At 37.2% G+C, this 18639-nt stretch overlaps 1 protein-coding gene across 8 annotated transcripts in view; it reads right to left on the reverse strand.

The window, feature by feature from the left end:
• Positions 1-368: 368 nt before the first annotated feature.
• LOC123867863 overlaps positions 369-18639 on the reverse strand; it is a 94118-nt gene continuing 75847 nt past the window's right edge. For all 8 annotated transcript variants that reach the window (XM_045910162.1, XM_045910170.1, XM_045910163.1 and 5 more), the window contains 3 exons: positions 5662-5964; positions 5090-5209; positions 369-4974 (listed from right to left, as the gene is read on the reverse strand). In XM_045910162.1, the coding sequence (XP_045766118.1) occupies positions 766-4974; positions 5090-5209; positions 5662-5964 (4632 nt within the window). In that variant the 3' untranslated portion in view covers positions 369-765. The remainder of the gene's footprint in view (positions 4975-5089; positions 5210-5661; positions 5965-18639) is intronic.

Here is an 18639-nt window from a genome sequence, read left to right on the forward strand (position 1 = left end):
AATTGGTTTTTTGCTTTTCCAGCTAAAGGGTAAGTTTTATCATAAAATATGTCGAACAAAAATTGTAGATCATGTATAAAAATTGTTTTACACTTTTTCCCTGAGAATCACCACTATATTATTATGTCGCGATTCAAAGATGAAATCAATTCAAGTTTGACCTTGAATAACTTACGAAGCATGGACGAAATTATATGTGATTTTTGAGACAACTTTTAGAAGCCCTAAATATACCAAAATTCAGCTTATTACCCTCTCATTCCGAGATTGGCCCCTTTTTATGCTAAATTGACTGGACTATAGAGCCCATGAATGAATATATTATTTACTCTTACTTGAGGGGTCTCTCGAGTGGTAATAAAACAAAAATTATTTTTAAATTATTATATTTTATTTAAGTAAATTTTAGAGTAACAAAATGTATTTAAAATGTTGCATACAAAAATAGCTTATCTAGGTACAAATTAATATACTTGGTTCTATAGAACAGGCAGGAAAAAAATACTTATGAATAATTAGGTAATTTAAAGAAGGGAATAATCTTTAAAAGGCTTAATTGAGATCAGTCGTATTCACTTCATTGAATATTGTATTCTTATCAATTTATTGTACCTTATCAAATACTCTTACCTATCTCTCATTAAATTCATTAGCATAATTTACATTCGCTGTTTACATTTTATTAAATAACAACTAACTACCTATCTATTTATAAAATCTTTTCAATCGGTAGGATTTATTCGTATTTCGTCATAGTCATGAATGCTATGAGCGGGGTTTGAACCTTGACATGTAATAATCGCAATCTGGGCAGTATATCGCCGGCGGGTTGACGGTTTTTTTACGACACAAATTGCAAGGCGGTTTCTGGCCAGACATCAATGACGTTGCCTGAGTGTCGCTCGCATAGTTTCCAGTCATCTGGGGCGGCACAGGGGAGTCCGTCCCTCCCTTTGTCCCCGGTTCGAAGGACACCGATTTCTTCTGCATCTGTTTCGGTGGCGGCAAGTGTTGATATGGGTTATAACCATTTTGGGAATACTGATATTGCTCAACACTTGGACCGTTATCCGAAGATTGGTTGTACATTGGGGTGCGCTGTTGAGAATTTGTGTAGTGCCTTGCATCACTGATGCGACTTTGGTTGTTCGCGTTGTTGTCGAGGTAATAGTTATTAGGAATCTTCTGGTAGTTATTGTTATTATAGTTCTCGACGGGCACGTCCCCGTGGGGCGGTGGAACTCGTTGGTAAACCGAATGGTTATTATTATAATGATTTGTACTATTCACTTGGGGGTATCGACTAGAGTAATCTGAGTTAGCGTAACTGGTCGGTGGGTTGTAGTAGCCAGGATAAGGTGCAGAAGTCTGCGAAGGTCTTAGGTGATAATAATTGTTGTTTTGTGTTTGGTGTACTTGGTTAGTGGGATGCGGGTAAGAATTCGGCATAGGTCTTTGAATGTTTGGAACATGTTTAGTCATATAGGGAGCGTTGTGCGGCGTAGGTGTCAGTCTGTTTGCAGGATTTTGGCTAAAGTTCGGTGGGCTGGTGCTGCTTTGATTGGAATATGCAGATGGCGGTTGATTATAAGGTATCGGGTTACTTGTATTCTGTTGAGAACTAGCCGGAAGAGCTTGATAAATCTGGTTATTGTTCGATAAATTTGGGTTCGGGTTCGATAGCACTGGTGAATTAGTACCATGTACAGACGTACTTTTCTGAGGATTAAATTGTTGTTGTGGCCGTGTTTGAGCAATTTCATACGTGGGGTAAGAATTCTGTACTCTATAATAATCGGCGTGGCCGCTATCATTGGGTGCGTAGGATGCTTGAGATAACGTTGATATCGTAGATCTCGAAGATTGACTATCGAATGATTCCGTTCTTTGAAGGGAAGATTTATCTGTTTGTAGGGGAATTGTTGTAAGTTCTGGTTTGTTCATTGCAGACTTTAACACTCTTTCTAAAATCGGATTGGGTATATAACTATCATCTTCTTGATCTTCTGCAGTTGCAACTAATATAACTTGGTCACAAAAAGAAACTGTCTTTTTCTTAGGTTTCGTTCGGTCACCATAAATTGTATCATTTACGTTCTTTTGGTCTTCGTCTTCGGGATACTTCGGGTCAATAGATGACGATGAAGCACGTCTCCCGTACATCCTACTATTTGTCTGATTGGAACAATTAATGACATCACGGCTTCCACCGATACCGACGTAGCCGACATGAGTTCGCTCCCCCTCATTAGATGCACTTTGCGTATTGTGTTCAAATCTTGAAGCAATGTTCCTGACGTTGTTATTATTTTCAAAGGTTTGTGTTGTGTTTTCGTTGCTATTCGAGAGTTGGCAATCGAGAGAACCAGACCGTTTTAATCTTAAAGCCGCTTGTTTTGCTTGTAATTCTCTAAGCCAATTATCTCCAGGTGTGCCGATAGTTTCTAATTGATTAAGCTTTGTGATACATTCTTCATTTCTAAGAATTTCATTTCTTTTTTCTTGTAACTGAGCCAGAAGTGAATCTTTTTGTATATCTCTATCATTATCGTTGTACCTGGCATAATTAATAGCATCGACATTATTATTACGTAGTTGTAATTTAAGAAGTTCATCCTGTAATTGCACTAAGTTTTGCTGTGCTATAACTATTGGTGGTGGAGGTGGAGGAAACTCTTCACTTGGTTGTCTTGAGTGGTTGACAGAATTCATTGGACTGGGATACGGTGGTAGTTCGAACATTGGCGGAGATCTCCTATTCGGCATTGCGCAATCGACAACATCCACGCCGTTATCAAATACGTGAGATAGATTTTGGATATTTTGCTGAGTTGGTAGTATGTTAGGCATGGTATCTCTTTTAACAGGGCTCTGTTCTTGATGGATCATAGCTTTAGTTACAACTGTATGGAAATTTTGGGATGTATCTGGTGAATCGTCTAGTCTATTGTTGTAGTGATTCATTGAATTGTCATCATAAGATGGAAGAAACGGCAGTGATTGATGTTCTTCACCATATTGTTCAGAGAACCCACCATCTTCTTCGTTATCTTGAGTATAAGAATATTCGCCTTGAGTAGAAGGTGGTAAAGGTTGTGGTGGCCGTGATTGGATGCCGTGCTCTATTACTTCTGATTCAAACTTAGTCCCGCTAAGCTGAGAAGTCGTTCGCAGTGGTGGCGGTGGAGGTACTTTTGCCGCAGTTAGTATTTTACCAGCGCTTCCATGAAAACTTTTTCTCATTAATTTGCTCCTCTCTAAATTAGGATTTGTACCACTCGCCGCTGAATATTCTAAATGTCCCTCAGACAAATAACCACTCAAATTACTTTTGTCCTCAGCTTTTCTTCTTCCTACATCTGCATCATCTACAGAAGATACGCGTACTTCTTTATTTTTAGTGTCATTGTTAGCGTCGGCTCCTTCCGTCAAATCCGGCATGGAACGGTTTTTTCTTCTAATTAATCCACCCATTAACAGTTTTCTGCGAATTTTATGCTGCTTTTTGTTTGCCTTCTTGTCTTCGGCTGGCTCTTCCTTTTTCTCAGGAGCTACGGATACTTCTTTTCGAGCGCGACTGCGGTCTTCGCTCCTTGAACGTTTTTCTCTTACTTTATCTTCATCTCGAGATTTATGTCGTGGTGGACGTTCTCTAGGAGGATTGTCTATATCATCGTCTATATTTTTAGGTGATTTTTTAGTTGAACCCTTCTTTTTCGGCAACGTTGCGTAAATTTCGATAGTTGTAGGTGAACTTTCGAGGCCGCATTTAGTGTTTCTCACTGCCGCTGATTGTGGAATTTCCGTGACCCTATTCATACCAGCCATACGTCGTTGGAGGCTACGAGCCCGCATCACACAAGTATTGTGTTTCATTCGAGCAAATGTCATCGTATGCGGATTGTTATAAGGTGCGTCCATTGCTGCGCGAGCTTTAGCCGCTGCAGCATCGCAAAGTACAAGAGCGGTTTCGTAATCAGCTGCATCTTCAGCATGACGTGATTTCTCTAACAACCTATCTGCTTCTAGACAAAGTGCTTCACAATCCCCTCGAGTGGTCAGCTCCGGAATCTGAGCAAGTTGTAAATTATGTCTTAACCCTTGCTGAAGGGGAAGACTGTCGGTTGACGATAAGGAATAAGAATCATAACCAGCGTCACATGAACCACCGCTAGATAATTCTCCCTTTCTAGTCGGACTACTCGGAATGCTACCAGGCCCTCGTCCTCTCGGATACATGTATGGACTTTCAACTGTCGAAGAGGAAGCAGACGATGCACTGTTTCTATCTCCACTCCAGTTGCCCGAATCTCTGCGTGCTCTAGGTCTCTCCTGTGTATCAGAAGCGGAGCTCGTGCTCAGACTTCTTGCTAACTGTGCCCGTCGACTGGCTTGAGCATCGAGCATGTTCTCGACAGTTTTTCTGCTCACATAATCGCTATCATTATCCGGGCCCGGAGTGACAGCTCTCCTGGCGTAACCGGCCATCGGTCGTTCAGGAGCGGGGGTGACGGCTCTTCGCGGCTCGGGTGCGGGGAATGGCACGACATCTTTTGGAGCGTGTCGTGTATCACAAGGCGTTCCATCTACTGCGGCGTACAAAAGTAAGAGAGGTTGAAATCTACCTCTTTTGCACTTCTCAACGACTTGTGACCACTCTGGTCCGATTTCTTTGACGTCAGCATCGTCGAAGTAAATCCATAACCTTAGCTTACTATGGAAGAAGAAAGTCGAGTAGTGTTTGCCGTAATATGTGACAAGACCAACGAGTTGATGGGTGGCGCGAGCAGCCCAAGCTCTGTCAACGCATGCGTGGAATGCGTCCGTGGGTCGTAATTCAGTACCCAATGCTGCGTAAACCGCTGCTACATGTTCGGCAGCTGGCCTCTCGGAATCCCAAACCATTCCAATAGATACAACTTCAGGACGATTCATCAATGTTCTGCAGATTTGTATTTTGGCTCCGCAGGCGTTCTGTTAAAAAAGATAAAACATAGTTTAAACTCTTATCACCATTCACTAAAAGAAATATTGGAATTTTGTGTTTAAATGGCATTGTTAAATATGAGAACTGATAATATGCACTTACAGGGCATTCTCGTATATCGCCCATGCCTCCAGCCTTTTTCAGTAGCAGGCCGAAGCTGTCGCCATGTTCGCCAAGAGCTGCCTGCGCGGTGAGAGCAGTTGCAGACACGTAGTGAACCATCTGCGGAAATAAACAATATCTTTTTAATATTTTCTCAAATATTTTGGAGCATTCGGATCACGTCTGTTTGAGTCCCATCTTATCCTCTACCGAGCTTTTAAGAAATATAGAAATAAGAAGGTAGCTTTTTTTTCAAGTAAACTTTTAGAAGTACTTTTGAATCATCAAGTGTGTCTTCCACTGTATCGGAATGCCTGTCCTATCGAGAGGAACCATCAAAAAACTTGGCACTCTTTAATATTCGAGTTCAATTTCTAGATTGCCTATCTATGGTTGTAGATCGCAGATTTTTTGTAACTCAGATTTTTTTGGTATATCTGATGTTATTCGGATTTATCCGGTGCGGTCCATAGTTATATCCGGTAAAGAATCTCTATTTAACTATCCACCAAATCTAAACCATTTAGTTTACTAGAGCCTAAGATCTATACGTAGTTTATGCCATAACAAACCTGAGTAAAAGGCAGAGGTTCCGAAGTAGCTTGACAGGCACCGCAAACGGACTGCTCCACCAGCATCATCGCAAACTTCCTATGGGGCACGCAATGTGGTGCCCTGCAAGCGTCATCGTCTCGCTTGTCCCCGCTGCCGGCGGCCACGTGAGCATGGACACGTAGAAGAAGGTGCTCGAAACATTCGCTCGCGTCGGCCATGCAGCCGAGTTGGAAGCGAGCTCCTCCACCGCCTAACGCCCTTCGAAGACTGTCGGCCGCTGGCGCTCGTTCTGCAGACCATTGCAGCTGGGCGAATAACTCCTGAAATTAACAAAAAAATTGATTTCAGTATTCTGCAGTCATGTAAGAGTTTTATGCTATACTATCCAAAGGGGACTTATATCTATTATTGTAAATGCGAAAGTGTGGGTAACTTTCCACGGCCCATAACCAATTTGACGAAATCTGGTACAGAGATAATTTACATACCAGAAACGGACATAATTATATACTATTGTTTATCTCGGAAAATCGAACAGATCCCACGGGGTTTTCATAAAATCGCGAGCATCATCTGGTCATTGGTAAATGATAAATCAAAGGGCAGATAATCTACTCCTATCTTATAGGAGTCAACTGACCCCTCAAAACCAAATAATATTTTAGTTGGAGGTCAGGAAACCTGCACAAATTGCTCTATATACTTAGAGCGATGTACTCCTGACTTTCCTGGCATTTTTGTTCATACATTACGGTGATACATACATAATTTTTTTTACAAACTTCTTAAAAATTCACACTGGTCTTAGCTCTTGTCTGGATTAGATACGATAAAAGCTTGCTTACTAAACTTATCTGACAAAAACTAAAGTAAAAGCGAGTCTAGGACGAAAGTTCATGGTTAGACGACAGTTCGACTTTATTTTCATTATTTAAGATTGAAATTTGTTTGGACCGGTCATTGTATGAAAACCTGTATGCCACGAATATGATAGGTCAAAAACACGCGCCTCATGACTTGGCGCCGATGTCGACGTAAAAATTTACGCTTTGTTTTTTACGTTTCGTAATCATTTATCGGTTGTTACGACAATGCTATTTATTGTACCTTCTGTAAGTTGTGACATGACTTCCAAATTACCCGCTTATTTTATTTTGATAAGTTGAAACTTTCTACATATAATATGGACGTAAAACCTAATTTTACAGTAGGTACTTAATCGAACACAGTTTCATGTGGCGATATATTTGTGTAACCACGTAGACAGCTATAGGTAATTAATAATAATAATAATAATAATTTTTATTTGATACTTATACATGGGTTACATATCAAGATTGAGATTCCTACCTTCTGCACTAGGAAATACCTGTATTGCAGAAGGTAGGAGTACAAAGTTTACTACAAGTACTTGTGTTTGTTTATGTGGGCGTGTGTGTGTGTGTGTGTGTGTGCGGTGTGTATGCTCGCGCGCTATTTCTTGACTATTAAAATATTTTCTGTTTCGTCATAGCCCTTAGCTACCAGCCAGCTTTTAACTGCTCTGGTTAGATCGAATTTATTTATTCTGCTTATGTTGATACCTTTGCTAACCCTGTTAAATATATTATATGCATATGATGAGCGAAATTCGAATTGTGTTCCAGCAAAGCATGTATTTGTAAAATGTGTAGGGAGTTTGATTACTCTTTTGCTATTGTTTATAGTGCAAGGATCAATTTTAGAGTGGAAGCGCAAAATTATTGAACATAAGTATTGTTGTCGGACATTAAGTACATTGCATTCTTTATATAAATCATCAGTGGGATATCTAAATGGTTTTTTAAAAATAGTTTTAAGTAAAGTTCTGTGAGCGCGTTCTAGCCGCAACATAAAAGTTTTGCCAGCCCCACCCCATGCACATATGCAATAGGTCATAATCGAAAGACATAGTGACTTGTAGACCATCATAGTTGTTTCGATAGGGGCAATATCTCTTAGATTCCTAAATAATGGGATGAGTTTCTTGATTTTATTAGAAGTGTTATGGATATGAGTTGACCAGCTAAGATGTTCATCTAATGTAATTCCAAGATATTTAACAGTTGTCTCTTTGGTTAAAATGTCACAGCTACAACAAGCGTCTAGCCCACTTTTCCGATTACAAGGATAAGTGTGAATAGGAAGTTTAAAGTCTTTGTCTGGGTTATTCCGAATTGATGTACTGAAACACACATACTTTGTTTTCACGGTGTTGATTGTAAGTAGGTTGTCCTCTAACCATGTCGTGATTTGCTTAAGACCTTCTTCAGCAAGCAACTTCACTTCTTTCCAATCACTGCCTTCAAATAAAACCACAGTATCATCGGCAAAACAAAATATGCGTCCAGATTTTGGGGACAGATTACAAAGTGGATTTATATAACTAAGAAATAAGGTGGGGCCCAGAACACTCCCCTGGGGGACACCATATCTAATGTTAGTAAATTCACTGGTAACATTACCAATTTTAACGCATTGTTGTCTATCCCTAAGGTAGCTCTTGAACCAGTCTAATGTAATACCCCTAACACCCATGTCGGAAAGTCTGTCAAGCAAGATAGGGATTGACACAGTATCGAAGGCCTTTTGCAAGTCAAGGAAAATACCAATACATTTCCTTCCCTTATCAAGGCACTTTGTAATATGATTAGTCACTTCTAGTACCGCGTCCAAGGTAGATCTATTGGCTCTAAAACCGAATTGGTTGGATCCAAGGAGATTTTTCTGTTCAAGGTACTTTATTAGTCTAGCGTTCACCACTTTTTCCACTATCTTACTTAATACACTTAATAGCGATATAGGTCTGTAGTTAGAAATTGACTCTTTGTCTCCACTTTTATATACTGGAATTACGACTGCTTTTTTGAAACTATCAGGAAAAACACCAGTAGATAAACTTAAATTCACCAGATGAACTATGGGTTCTAAGAGTAGATTTTTAAATCTTTTAATAAAGTACGTAGCTATTTGATCATGGCCTGGAGCACTGCTAGATTTTAGCTTTAAGATAATTTTATGAATTTCGCATATATCAGTGGGATAGAACATTAGTGAATTAAGGGGTGCATCGGATGCCATATTGGGATTATTATTTTTGCACTGCGCTCCCAATTTATTAATAATTGAAGTTGCAAGGTTATGCCCTATACTAGTAAAGTATTTATTAACCTGAGCTAATGACTCCTTAGGGGTGTTCATGATATTTATCAAGGCTGTAGCAGGCGCATTTGATGTAGGTAGGTTACAAATTTCTTTTACTGTGTCCCAAGTGCCTTTAGAATTACCTGCATTTTGTTTTAACTTTCCTTGTAAGTAGTTTCGTTTAAGTGACTTCAGTAAAGAGTTACAAGCATTTCTATACTGCGTATATGTAATTTTATTTAGTTCTGTTGGAGATTTTTTAAATATTCTATGAAGGCTATCCCTTTTTTTTATACATTTAACAATGCTATAATTAATCCATGGTTTAATAGGTTTTAGTTTTTTAGGAACAGTTGAGACATGTGTATTACTAATGATTATGTCCTTAATATTGTCAACTAGGAAATTTGCTGCAAAATTAGTGTCACTTGAGCTGAAATAGTTTACCCAGTCTAACTGTGTTAAGCTTTCCTCCATAGCTTTGTAGTTGTGAATATGCCTAGTTACATTTTGTGTTGATGAGTGTATTACTTTGTTACGTAGTTTTAAATTTAATAAAATAGGGGCATGGTCTGTTATTGTAGGTTCAAAGACAAAAGTTCTTGAATCGTTTATGTTTTTGATAGCAAAGTGATCAAGACAACGTAATTCTCTCGTAGGACAATTGACAGCTGGTATGAGAGCATTTAAAGCGAGAATATTTTGATACTCTTGGCTATAAGAACAGTGACTATCAGGTAAAAGGTCAAGGTTTAAGTCTCCAGTTAAGATGATTCGCCTATATTTTTTGCTTTCCAAAAACGTACCAAGAGATTCCAAAAACAGTTGCGGGTTACGAAAGCCTGCTGGACGGTATAAAGCTATAATATGAATATCCTTGAAAGTAATTATAAGACAGTTGGCCTCTGAAATTGAAGCTTCAAAAGTCGAGGCATGTATATGTGTTCTAATGTATACAATAACTCCATCATTTTGATTATGATTATTTTTTGTGTGAGAGCTCGAATAACCATCAACTTGTGGAGGATTCACTATATGCTGTGTCCAACATTCAGTTAAAACGAGTATGTCAGGTTTTATTTGTAATCGTGTTATGAAGACAAGGAAATCATCAAGGTTCTTGTTTATACTCCTAATATTCATGGTTAATATATTTAAGTACTGTGAGGTAGTATTATTGCTTAACATATAAGTATTATAAAATGTGTCAGGATCAGCCACTGCCGTACACGGCACTGAGGTATGCTGATCAATATCAGATGTTAAACTGTTCTGTATGTTATGATTGAATTTAAAAAGTGATAAAAATATACTAAAAGTTTATGTTGTTTAGTTTTAATTGTACCTATAAAAATGTTTTTTGTTGAGTATGATTCCAATGATTTGTAGTATTTAATGTAGTTAAGATAACAACATAATAGTTTAGATAGGAAAGTATAGATCTGTTTGGCATATCTGTGTGGATGCATCCTACTCGAACTTTTATAATTATTATTACAATTTATGCCATTGAGTTCAATTTTTGAGCTTATGTGATTCAAAATCAACATACTCATTATAAATTGTATTAACTCTCTTACAACTGGTATGGCCAGCTTACAACTTACAAAAACCTTGCATAACATTATAACTAATATACCAGACATTATCATGTTGGTGGGGTATAAAATATACAGTCCTATGCTGAGTCTTAGTAGTTTATCTGTGTGCAAAAAATGAAGAGTTACAGATTTTTTTATTAGTTTATCATAATTTAGAACATATGGTAGTAGTAGTATAGTGAAATTAATTAACTTAATTTTATGATAAAATAGTGTTATAGCTTTAAATAAGTGCCTTAAATATTTTATCACACTTATATTCAAATTCAAATTCAAATTCAAAATGTTTTTATTCAATTAGACTTTTACAAGTTCTTTCGAATCGTCAAAAGCATCTACCACTGGTTCGGAATGCCTTTCCTACCGAGAAGAACCAGCAAGAAACTCGGCGGTTGCTCTTTTCAAAGATTTGATATACAATATTATGCCATGTATAAAAGCAATTGAAGTCCTGCGCATTGCTGGAGCGAATCGAAGTTCAAATCCACGCTTTTTTATCATTTACATAATCTTCGATAGTATAATATGCTTTTCTCAAGAGCATATTTTTAATAGATTTTTTGAACCTGTGTAAAGGCAAGTCCAAAATTGACTGAGGAATTTTGTTATAGAAGATTATACCCATTCCCACAAATGACTTTTGGACCTTCCTGAGACGGAGTGTAGGAGTCGCAAGCCTGTTACGGTGTCTAGTCAGCCTGTTGTGTAGATCGCCAACCTTCTTGTAACTAAGAATATTTTGTCTTACAAAAATTATGTTGTTGTAAATATATTGAGAGGCTACGGTAAGGATACCTATTTCCTTAAATTTTTCTCGAAGTGAATCGCGTGGTTTTAAGTTATAAATTGCGCGTATTGCCCTTTTTTGTAATACAAAAATTCTCCCAATATCTGCCGCTCTACCCCATATTAAGATTCCATAAGACATAATACTATGAAAATAAGCAAAATATACTATCTTTGCGGTCTCCACGTCAGTTAATTGTCGAATCTTTCTAACCGCGTAAGCAGCAGAGCTTAGTTTGCCAGCAAGAGTTGATATATGGGTGCCCCATTGCAGCTTCGCATCTAAGGTTATCCCCAAAAATGTAGTAGTCTCTTCTATTTTCAAAATATCATTATTTATCATTAAATTAATGTTACTTGTGTTCTTGGTATTGGGCAGTGCGAATTCAATACACTTAGTTTTTTTTGCATTTAAAAGTAGATTATTTACAGTAAACCAGTGAGTTACCTGAGATATGGCACCATTTATATCGTCAAAATTGTCCTTATTTCTATCGACTTTAAAAATCAAAGACGTATCGTCAGCAAATAGTACGATATCGCAAATATTTTGGACTACATATGGTAAATCGTTTATGTATACTAAGAACATGAAAGGACCTAGAATAGAGCCTTGAGGAACACCCATTAGTGAGGCTGATCCGGATGACTTCACATCATTCACACATACTGTTTGAATACGATCACTAAGATAGGACGCAATGAGACCAAGCGCAGTGTCTTTGATTCCATAGTGGCTCAATTTAACTAAAAGAGTCTCGTGCTCAACGCAATCAAATGCCTTGGATAAATCACAGAAAATACCAATGGCATTCTGTGACCCCTCCCACGCATTGAATATATGCTTTAACAGCATTGCGGCCGCGTCGGTTGTTGATCGACCTTTAGTGAAGCCATACTGTTCAGAATGGAGTAGCTTATTTAAATTGAAATGCTGAAGCAGTTGGTTGAGCATGATTTTCTCAAATATCTTGCTCAGTGTTGGCAAAATTGAAATTGGCCTGTAATTGTTTGGGTCACTTTTGCTACCCGATTTAAAAAGAGGTATCAATTTACTACATTTCATGAGATCTGGAAAAGCGCCTGTATCCACAGACTCATTAAAAATTAAGGCTAGATATGGCGCAATAATATCAATAATATTGTTAATTATTTTTACTGATATTCCCCACAGATCTCCGGTTTTTTTGCTTTGTAAAGATTTGAACACTTTAACAATGTCATATGGAGTAACGTATTCAAACCTAAACAACACACCGCATTCAGTGACATTGGCCCTGAGAAGATCATAGGCTTCTGTTGGTGAAGAGCTAAGGGAACTAGTAGTGATGACTGGAATGTTCTGGAAAAAATTCTCAAATGTATTTGCAATTTCAATATTGGAGTCAATAATACGGTTATTAATTTTTAGCTCCAATTTATTGTTATTCACATCATTTGTCACACCTATTACATATTTTATCTTGTACTTTTCAGTGTTTAAATTATTATTATAGCACCATGACAGTAGAAAATGTAGCTTGTCATAATTTAGAACATAAAGTATCATTAGAGTAATAAAACTTATCAATTCAGTTTTATCATAAAATATTGTAATAATTTTTAATAAGTGGTTTAAATAGTGCCTTAAGTATTCTATAACAATTTTCCTACAGGTTTTGGTGCCTAAATCAGAGCAGTATGTCAATAATAAATGCAAAATATAAAGCAATAGTATAACAAAACTTAGGAACTTAGTTTTACCATAGTTTTTTTGTATTTGTTTAGATTGCATAAAATGTAATATTAACTGAGTATTTAAAGTATTATTCTTAAATGTAAGTCTTTGGGTATTATAGCCGTATATGTAGATATGTGTGTAGGGATGCCCTGTATGTAACTTATTATTAACATTAGTAATATTAAATAGCGAAGTAACTGACAATCTTATACTAATTGTATCTTTGAGTAACACTGATATAATACTAAAAACATAAAGTAATAAGACATTCAATAATAATTTCATAAAATTAAAAAACCAGAATTTAGCGACAAACCTAATTATTCTAATATTTTCCAGTACATATAATGTTATAAGAACCATCACTAGTTTAGGTTTTGCCAGGAAATACAGTTTTCCAAACAATAATAAGAGGTACGAGTATCTTGCAAGAGTAGCAATGACAAACCTACACCAATAATAATAATTGTTATTATTTAAATTATTGACTGTTATTTTGTTATACAATGACAAGTTGTTTTGCTTTTTACAGTAATTTGTATATATATCATAACAAAGATTACTTTTCTTCCGCAGTGATCTGAAATAACATGTAGAAACATAAGGATACCCGCACACTACATGAAAATTGTACCTATAAAAAAGTTTATAATAATGTTGTATTATTGGATGTTGTTTTGTGTTTATTGGTAAGTCGTTCCAGATCTTCATGATTGCGGATAGCACTAGCAGATTTTCCTTCGCGTGCTCGTACGTAGATAGTCCCGTTATTGCACCAGCAGAATTCGTATCCCAATTGTTTTGTTTGTATGCGGCACTCACGAAATAACAGTCTGTTTCTCTGCGTAAGCCGCTCGTTTATAAAGACTTTCTGTGCCGGTCCGGGTAGGTTCAAGTCGGTGCTAGTGATATTTCGGCGTGATTTGGATGCTTTGAGAAATTCGTCCCTCTTAGACCGCCGCAGTAAACGTACGACGATCGGACGAGGATACTTTCTCGCGTTTCCCGTGGCGTTCACAGCCGACAAAACACGCGGGCCCGCCCGTGAGGTCCAGTCTATATCTTGGTCTGAAACTTCCACACCGATTTTCTTCGCTAAAAGCAAGGCTAAATGGGTTGCATTCTCATTGGGACATTCGGGGATGCCACAGATTTCAATTTCATTTTTGAGATGATTTTGTGCTTGGGTGTTAATTTCCTGCTGTAGTTCGCCAATGGTGCATTTCAGAACGTCTATTTCTTCATTGCGGCGCTCGAGTGCACAGATTCTCGTTTCATTTGAGGCTACCGAAGACGTCAAGGTGTCGAGTCTCTCATTGCAACGGTTTAATGATGCTGTGGCTTCTTCTAATCTATTTTTAAGAGAAGAAATCTCTCCCGTGAGTAGCCTCACTGCTGATAATAGGCTTTGTACCTCGGATGTATCAGAGACATTAGTAATCTCGGTTGCCTGCTCTGATCTCTTACGAAGCGTGATATTTTGGGCATCGACGCTTAATTTAACGGGAGTTGAACTATTATCAACACCCTTCCTTTCTTGTGCGCTGCATTCAGGGCATAGCCAATTTTTTATACGGTCGGGTGTCAATGAGTTTAAGTTGATGCAACCGTTGCAAAAACGCCTTTTGCAAACTGGACCATTACATCCAATAGACGATCCTTCTTTGCTGCTCTTTAAACACCCAGCGCATTTCATTTTTAAAACAGATAAGTAGGTACCTGGTAGGTAGAAATTCGCACCGATCAACAACTGTGAGCGCGATGTTATTGACGTTTGCACGGCGCAACGGCGCGGCCCTGCGGCAGCGTCGGACGCGCAGTGACCGTTACTATTTCGCAAATAATAATTTAACACTGTTTTATGGGTCAAAAACACACTTTTTAGAAGAAATAACTTTATCACTGGTTTCACTAGATGCTATGTATTATTTTGATGTATGGTTTACTTTTGTACGAATACTTTAACTTGAGTAATAGGTAAATATAGCACAGAGCAATTTCATTACGATGTTACCTGCGCCTAGTCCGCGCGAGAAGTCAGAATTGTAGGTATATTATTCACAATACGAGAAGTAAACCATCTACTCTTAGTTGATTTAAAAACAACGCGTAAAAGACACGCAATGTACGGTGCTTAGGACATTCTTACCGTAAACTAACAATGATAACGTGAAAAAAACAAATTTCAGAACACTAAAGCGCCGTTTCTCCCAGAATTATTCTCATACATAATGCCTTAATTATGCCAGTGCAGTCTGCCCTGTGATGTCCATCTTTTCGTTTATTATTAAACATAAAACAAGGCGTGAAATTATAAAAAAATATTGTTATCCGGTTCACGAGCGGACGCATTGCATCGTGCCTTCCGCTTGCACCGATCGCGACAGCAAAACACATTACAAAAACTTAATTTTCATATGACGAGGAGTACCTACTTACTTAGCTTAAGCTAGTAGAAAAGTCAGGTACCTAATTAGATATAGGTAAGGTAGACTCTATCACGACTGACTCACATACTTTTAGTCAGGTTTTCAGTAAAAACTAATAAAATCTATACCAACATTCAACGCATTCTCTAGACTCCTGCACAAGATTAATCACACAAAGGAAAATTTTGGGATATTAATGCGGTGGGTTCCCAGATCCTTCCGCATATAATATAATATATTATGATACACCCCGCCCGACCTTAGATTATAAGGAGACCAATCCTTAATCTGACCCCGACTAAGAGAACGAGATTGTGGCTCTTATGTTTTAATGCACTCTTAAAAAAGGATCTTAATTTTTATATTATCCTAAGATGAAGTAGGTACCTAAGAAGACTTAGCTTAACTTAACAAAACAGAAAATCGAAAAATTCCACCAACACGCCTGTAGTTACTACGACTTTGACAGAATTCTATCATAACTTAGCAGTGGAACATTTTCCTATTTTATTTACGATGCACTTTTCCATTGATGCAAAGAGAACATGAGATAGCTACGCCAAGCCTCCGCCATATACGGAAATTAATGTATCGAGCAAAACACTGGAAAAGGTGAGAACTCGGCTAGTTCTCCCATTGTATGATTGTGAATTGAACCTTACTTTGTAGCTGCTTCTATTATGATTAGATAGGTAGGTATATGAACATACTTCCTTGCGCGAAATCTATTAACTTCTCTCTTATAACAACTAACGTAGATATCTAATAATCCATATCAATTTTGATTTAATAGGTAGGTAAGTACTTGTTTATTAGTTTCCTCAGTATTTTGCTATTTCGATTAATATTATTTAACAAAAGCTTGCCTAAATAAGATAAAGGACTTTGCAATTTCAGAAAGTCGGCATAAAGTTCAGATGTGGTAAAGTATAGGAAAGTGTACACAATGTATTTTCACACTTTTTAGTTTTGAGAGATAGATAGATAGATCCATGGAGATAAAATATTTATATCTCTATGGTTCGATCCCACAGCTATCTTTAATTTTCAATTCCCTAAAACTATTCAACCCAAGGCCTACTCCAAATTTCCCAAACCTACTTCTTGGACTCAAAGCCCTTTCCAATTCCTTCCTTAACTTACTAAGAACGCAAAAGTTTCAAAAATTACGAAAACTAGGTACCTACCTACCAAGTGAGCATGAATATTACAAACATCGATGATTACAAAACGATAGTTAGTTGTCTTTGTCAAAAGTTTTTTCAGGGAACAATACTCAATTCAAGGCACATCTTTAGAGTCTTGGCTATCGCTCGCGTCCGCATGAATACGAGCCTTGTTTTACATTTTAAACAAATTGCCGTTGGAGGCTTCGGCACAATAGCCTCTTAGGGGGTCAGAAACAGCCAATGCATCACAAGTTTTCTCTACTTACCTTGGGTACTGGAAACTGTATTGTTCTTTATTTTTAGGGTTCCGTAGGCCAACGAGATTCTGTTACTATGGCTTCGCTCTCCGTCCGTCGGTCTGTCAGTATGTCAACGGGCTGTATCTCATGATTCAAAAATATGGATAAAAGATGAACAGGTAGAGAGTTGAAATTTGCACAGAATATGTATATATTTCTATTGCCGCTATAATAACGAATAATAAAAAATCAAAATGCCTGTCATGTAAATTGAAAATACATAATCTTGTACAAGATTATGTATTATCTGAATCCTTCTTATTATTATTGAAGATTATTATCTGAGTCCTTCGTGCGCGAGTCTGACTCGCGCTTGACCGGTTTTTAAGTAGGTACACATTAGCGAAGACCAAACTGCAACTATGGAGTTTCAGGTATCAGCTATCAAGCTTATATCTGTATCTGTACTCTAATTGTATTTACAACTCCTTTTGAGTTGAAATTTAAAAATCCATAGAAGAGCGCTCGCCACATTTGCAGTTCTAACTGCGCTGGCCCTTATTCTTACAAAAGTTTTCTTGCGGAATTACAAAAGAAAACCTATTAAGGTGTTAATAAGCCTTCACAAGCATTACCTCATGTTTTAAAAGCGTATCTAAGTGAAGAAGCAACTTCATAGACCATTTATTATTTTAAGCTATCGATCGACCTACTAAACTAAGTAGGTAAGTAAGTAAGGCCTAGAAATCGGAAGTGGTTTCACTACTTAGTAAATATTCGCATGGATATGTAACTACATTGATTAAAATTTTGATACATAATATTACTAGTAATAATATAAAAACGCGTATGGACGTATGAAAATAATGTCTTCTTGACCAAATTTTGGACACGGCCAAGTGCAGCCTGATTCTGTTGAGAAAAGCCAACTATCTACTGTCAAAGGTAAACTCAGATTAAACCACATTATACAGTTTTATGTAACTTCTCATTTCAAGTATCGCTATTATTAAGCGCTTAATTATAGGACCTATATTATGCAACAATCAAGCGTCATTCGAGAGTCCATAGATCCGACCGAGCCGACCAAAGCATGGACTCCTGAAAACGTCAGAAGGTGTTAGGCATAGATATGTAGTGTTAGGCCGTGTATCAACCAATATAATATATTCCAATATCGTGTGTTATATAAAAATCGTGTGTGAAATCAGACCTATTTATGACTATGTATATGTATACCTACCTAAGTATGACTGTAATGTGTAAGGTATTTTGAGCATATTCAATGTACATTTAAACTATTTAGTGTAGTTCACATTGATTATGTAAAATATTTGCACGCCATTACATGGCAAGTGTAGTGACACTAAAATAAATTGTAAAATCTATGCTAACCTACATTTGAGCAAATAAATGATGATTTGATTTGATTTGAATACCACTTAACAGTAGTCAGTACCTACGCAGAAGATAATAAAATACTGCCGTCCTATGCCTACAAAACCTTTTCTATATATCTTCTTTAGATCCTCCTTCTCACCCGATCTTCTTCCGTATTTAACCGATGACGCTTTCAAACATTTTACCCTTTCTACTTACACCTACTCGATCATTTAATTTCTAATAACATGGACAAAAAGCAACACGAAACGTTCAATAATTAAATTGCCTATTTTATTTACCTACCACTTATTTACCTACTTACCCAATCCAATAATTACGAAATCATTACAAACTGTATTAGGCGTTTACTGTGAACCAGGTATCACCTAGGTAAGTGCTGCTGCATATTTAAGCAAACGACTGAAATCATTACAAATTAATGATCACGATTCCATTTAGGTAATAAATATTCCTGTTGAGGTTTTAATTAGGTAGAAGTTAGGTAG

This window comes from Maniola jurtina, chromosome 8 (assembly GCF_905333055.1).
Source record: "Maniola jurtina chromosome 8, ilManJurt1.1, whole genome shotgun sequence".
Lineage (NCBI taxonomy): Eukaryota > Metazoa > Arthropoda > Insecta > Lepidoptera > Nymphalidae > Maniola > Maniola jurtina.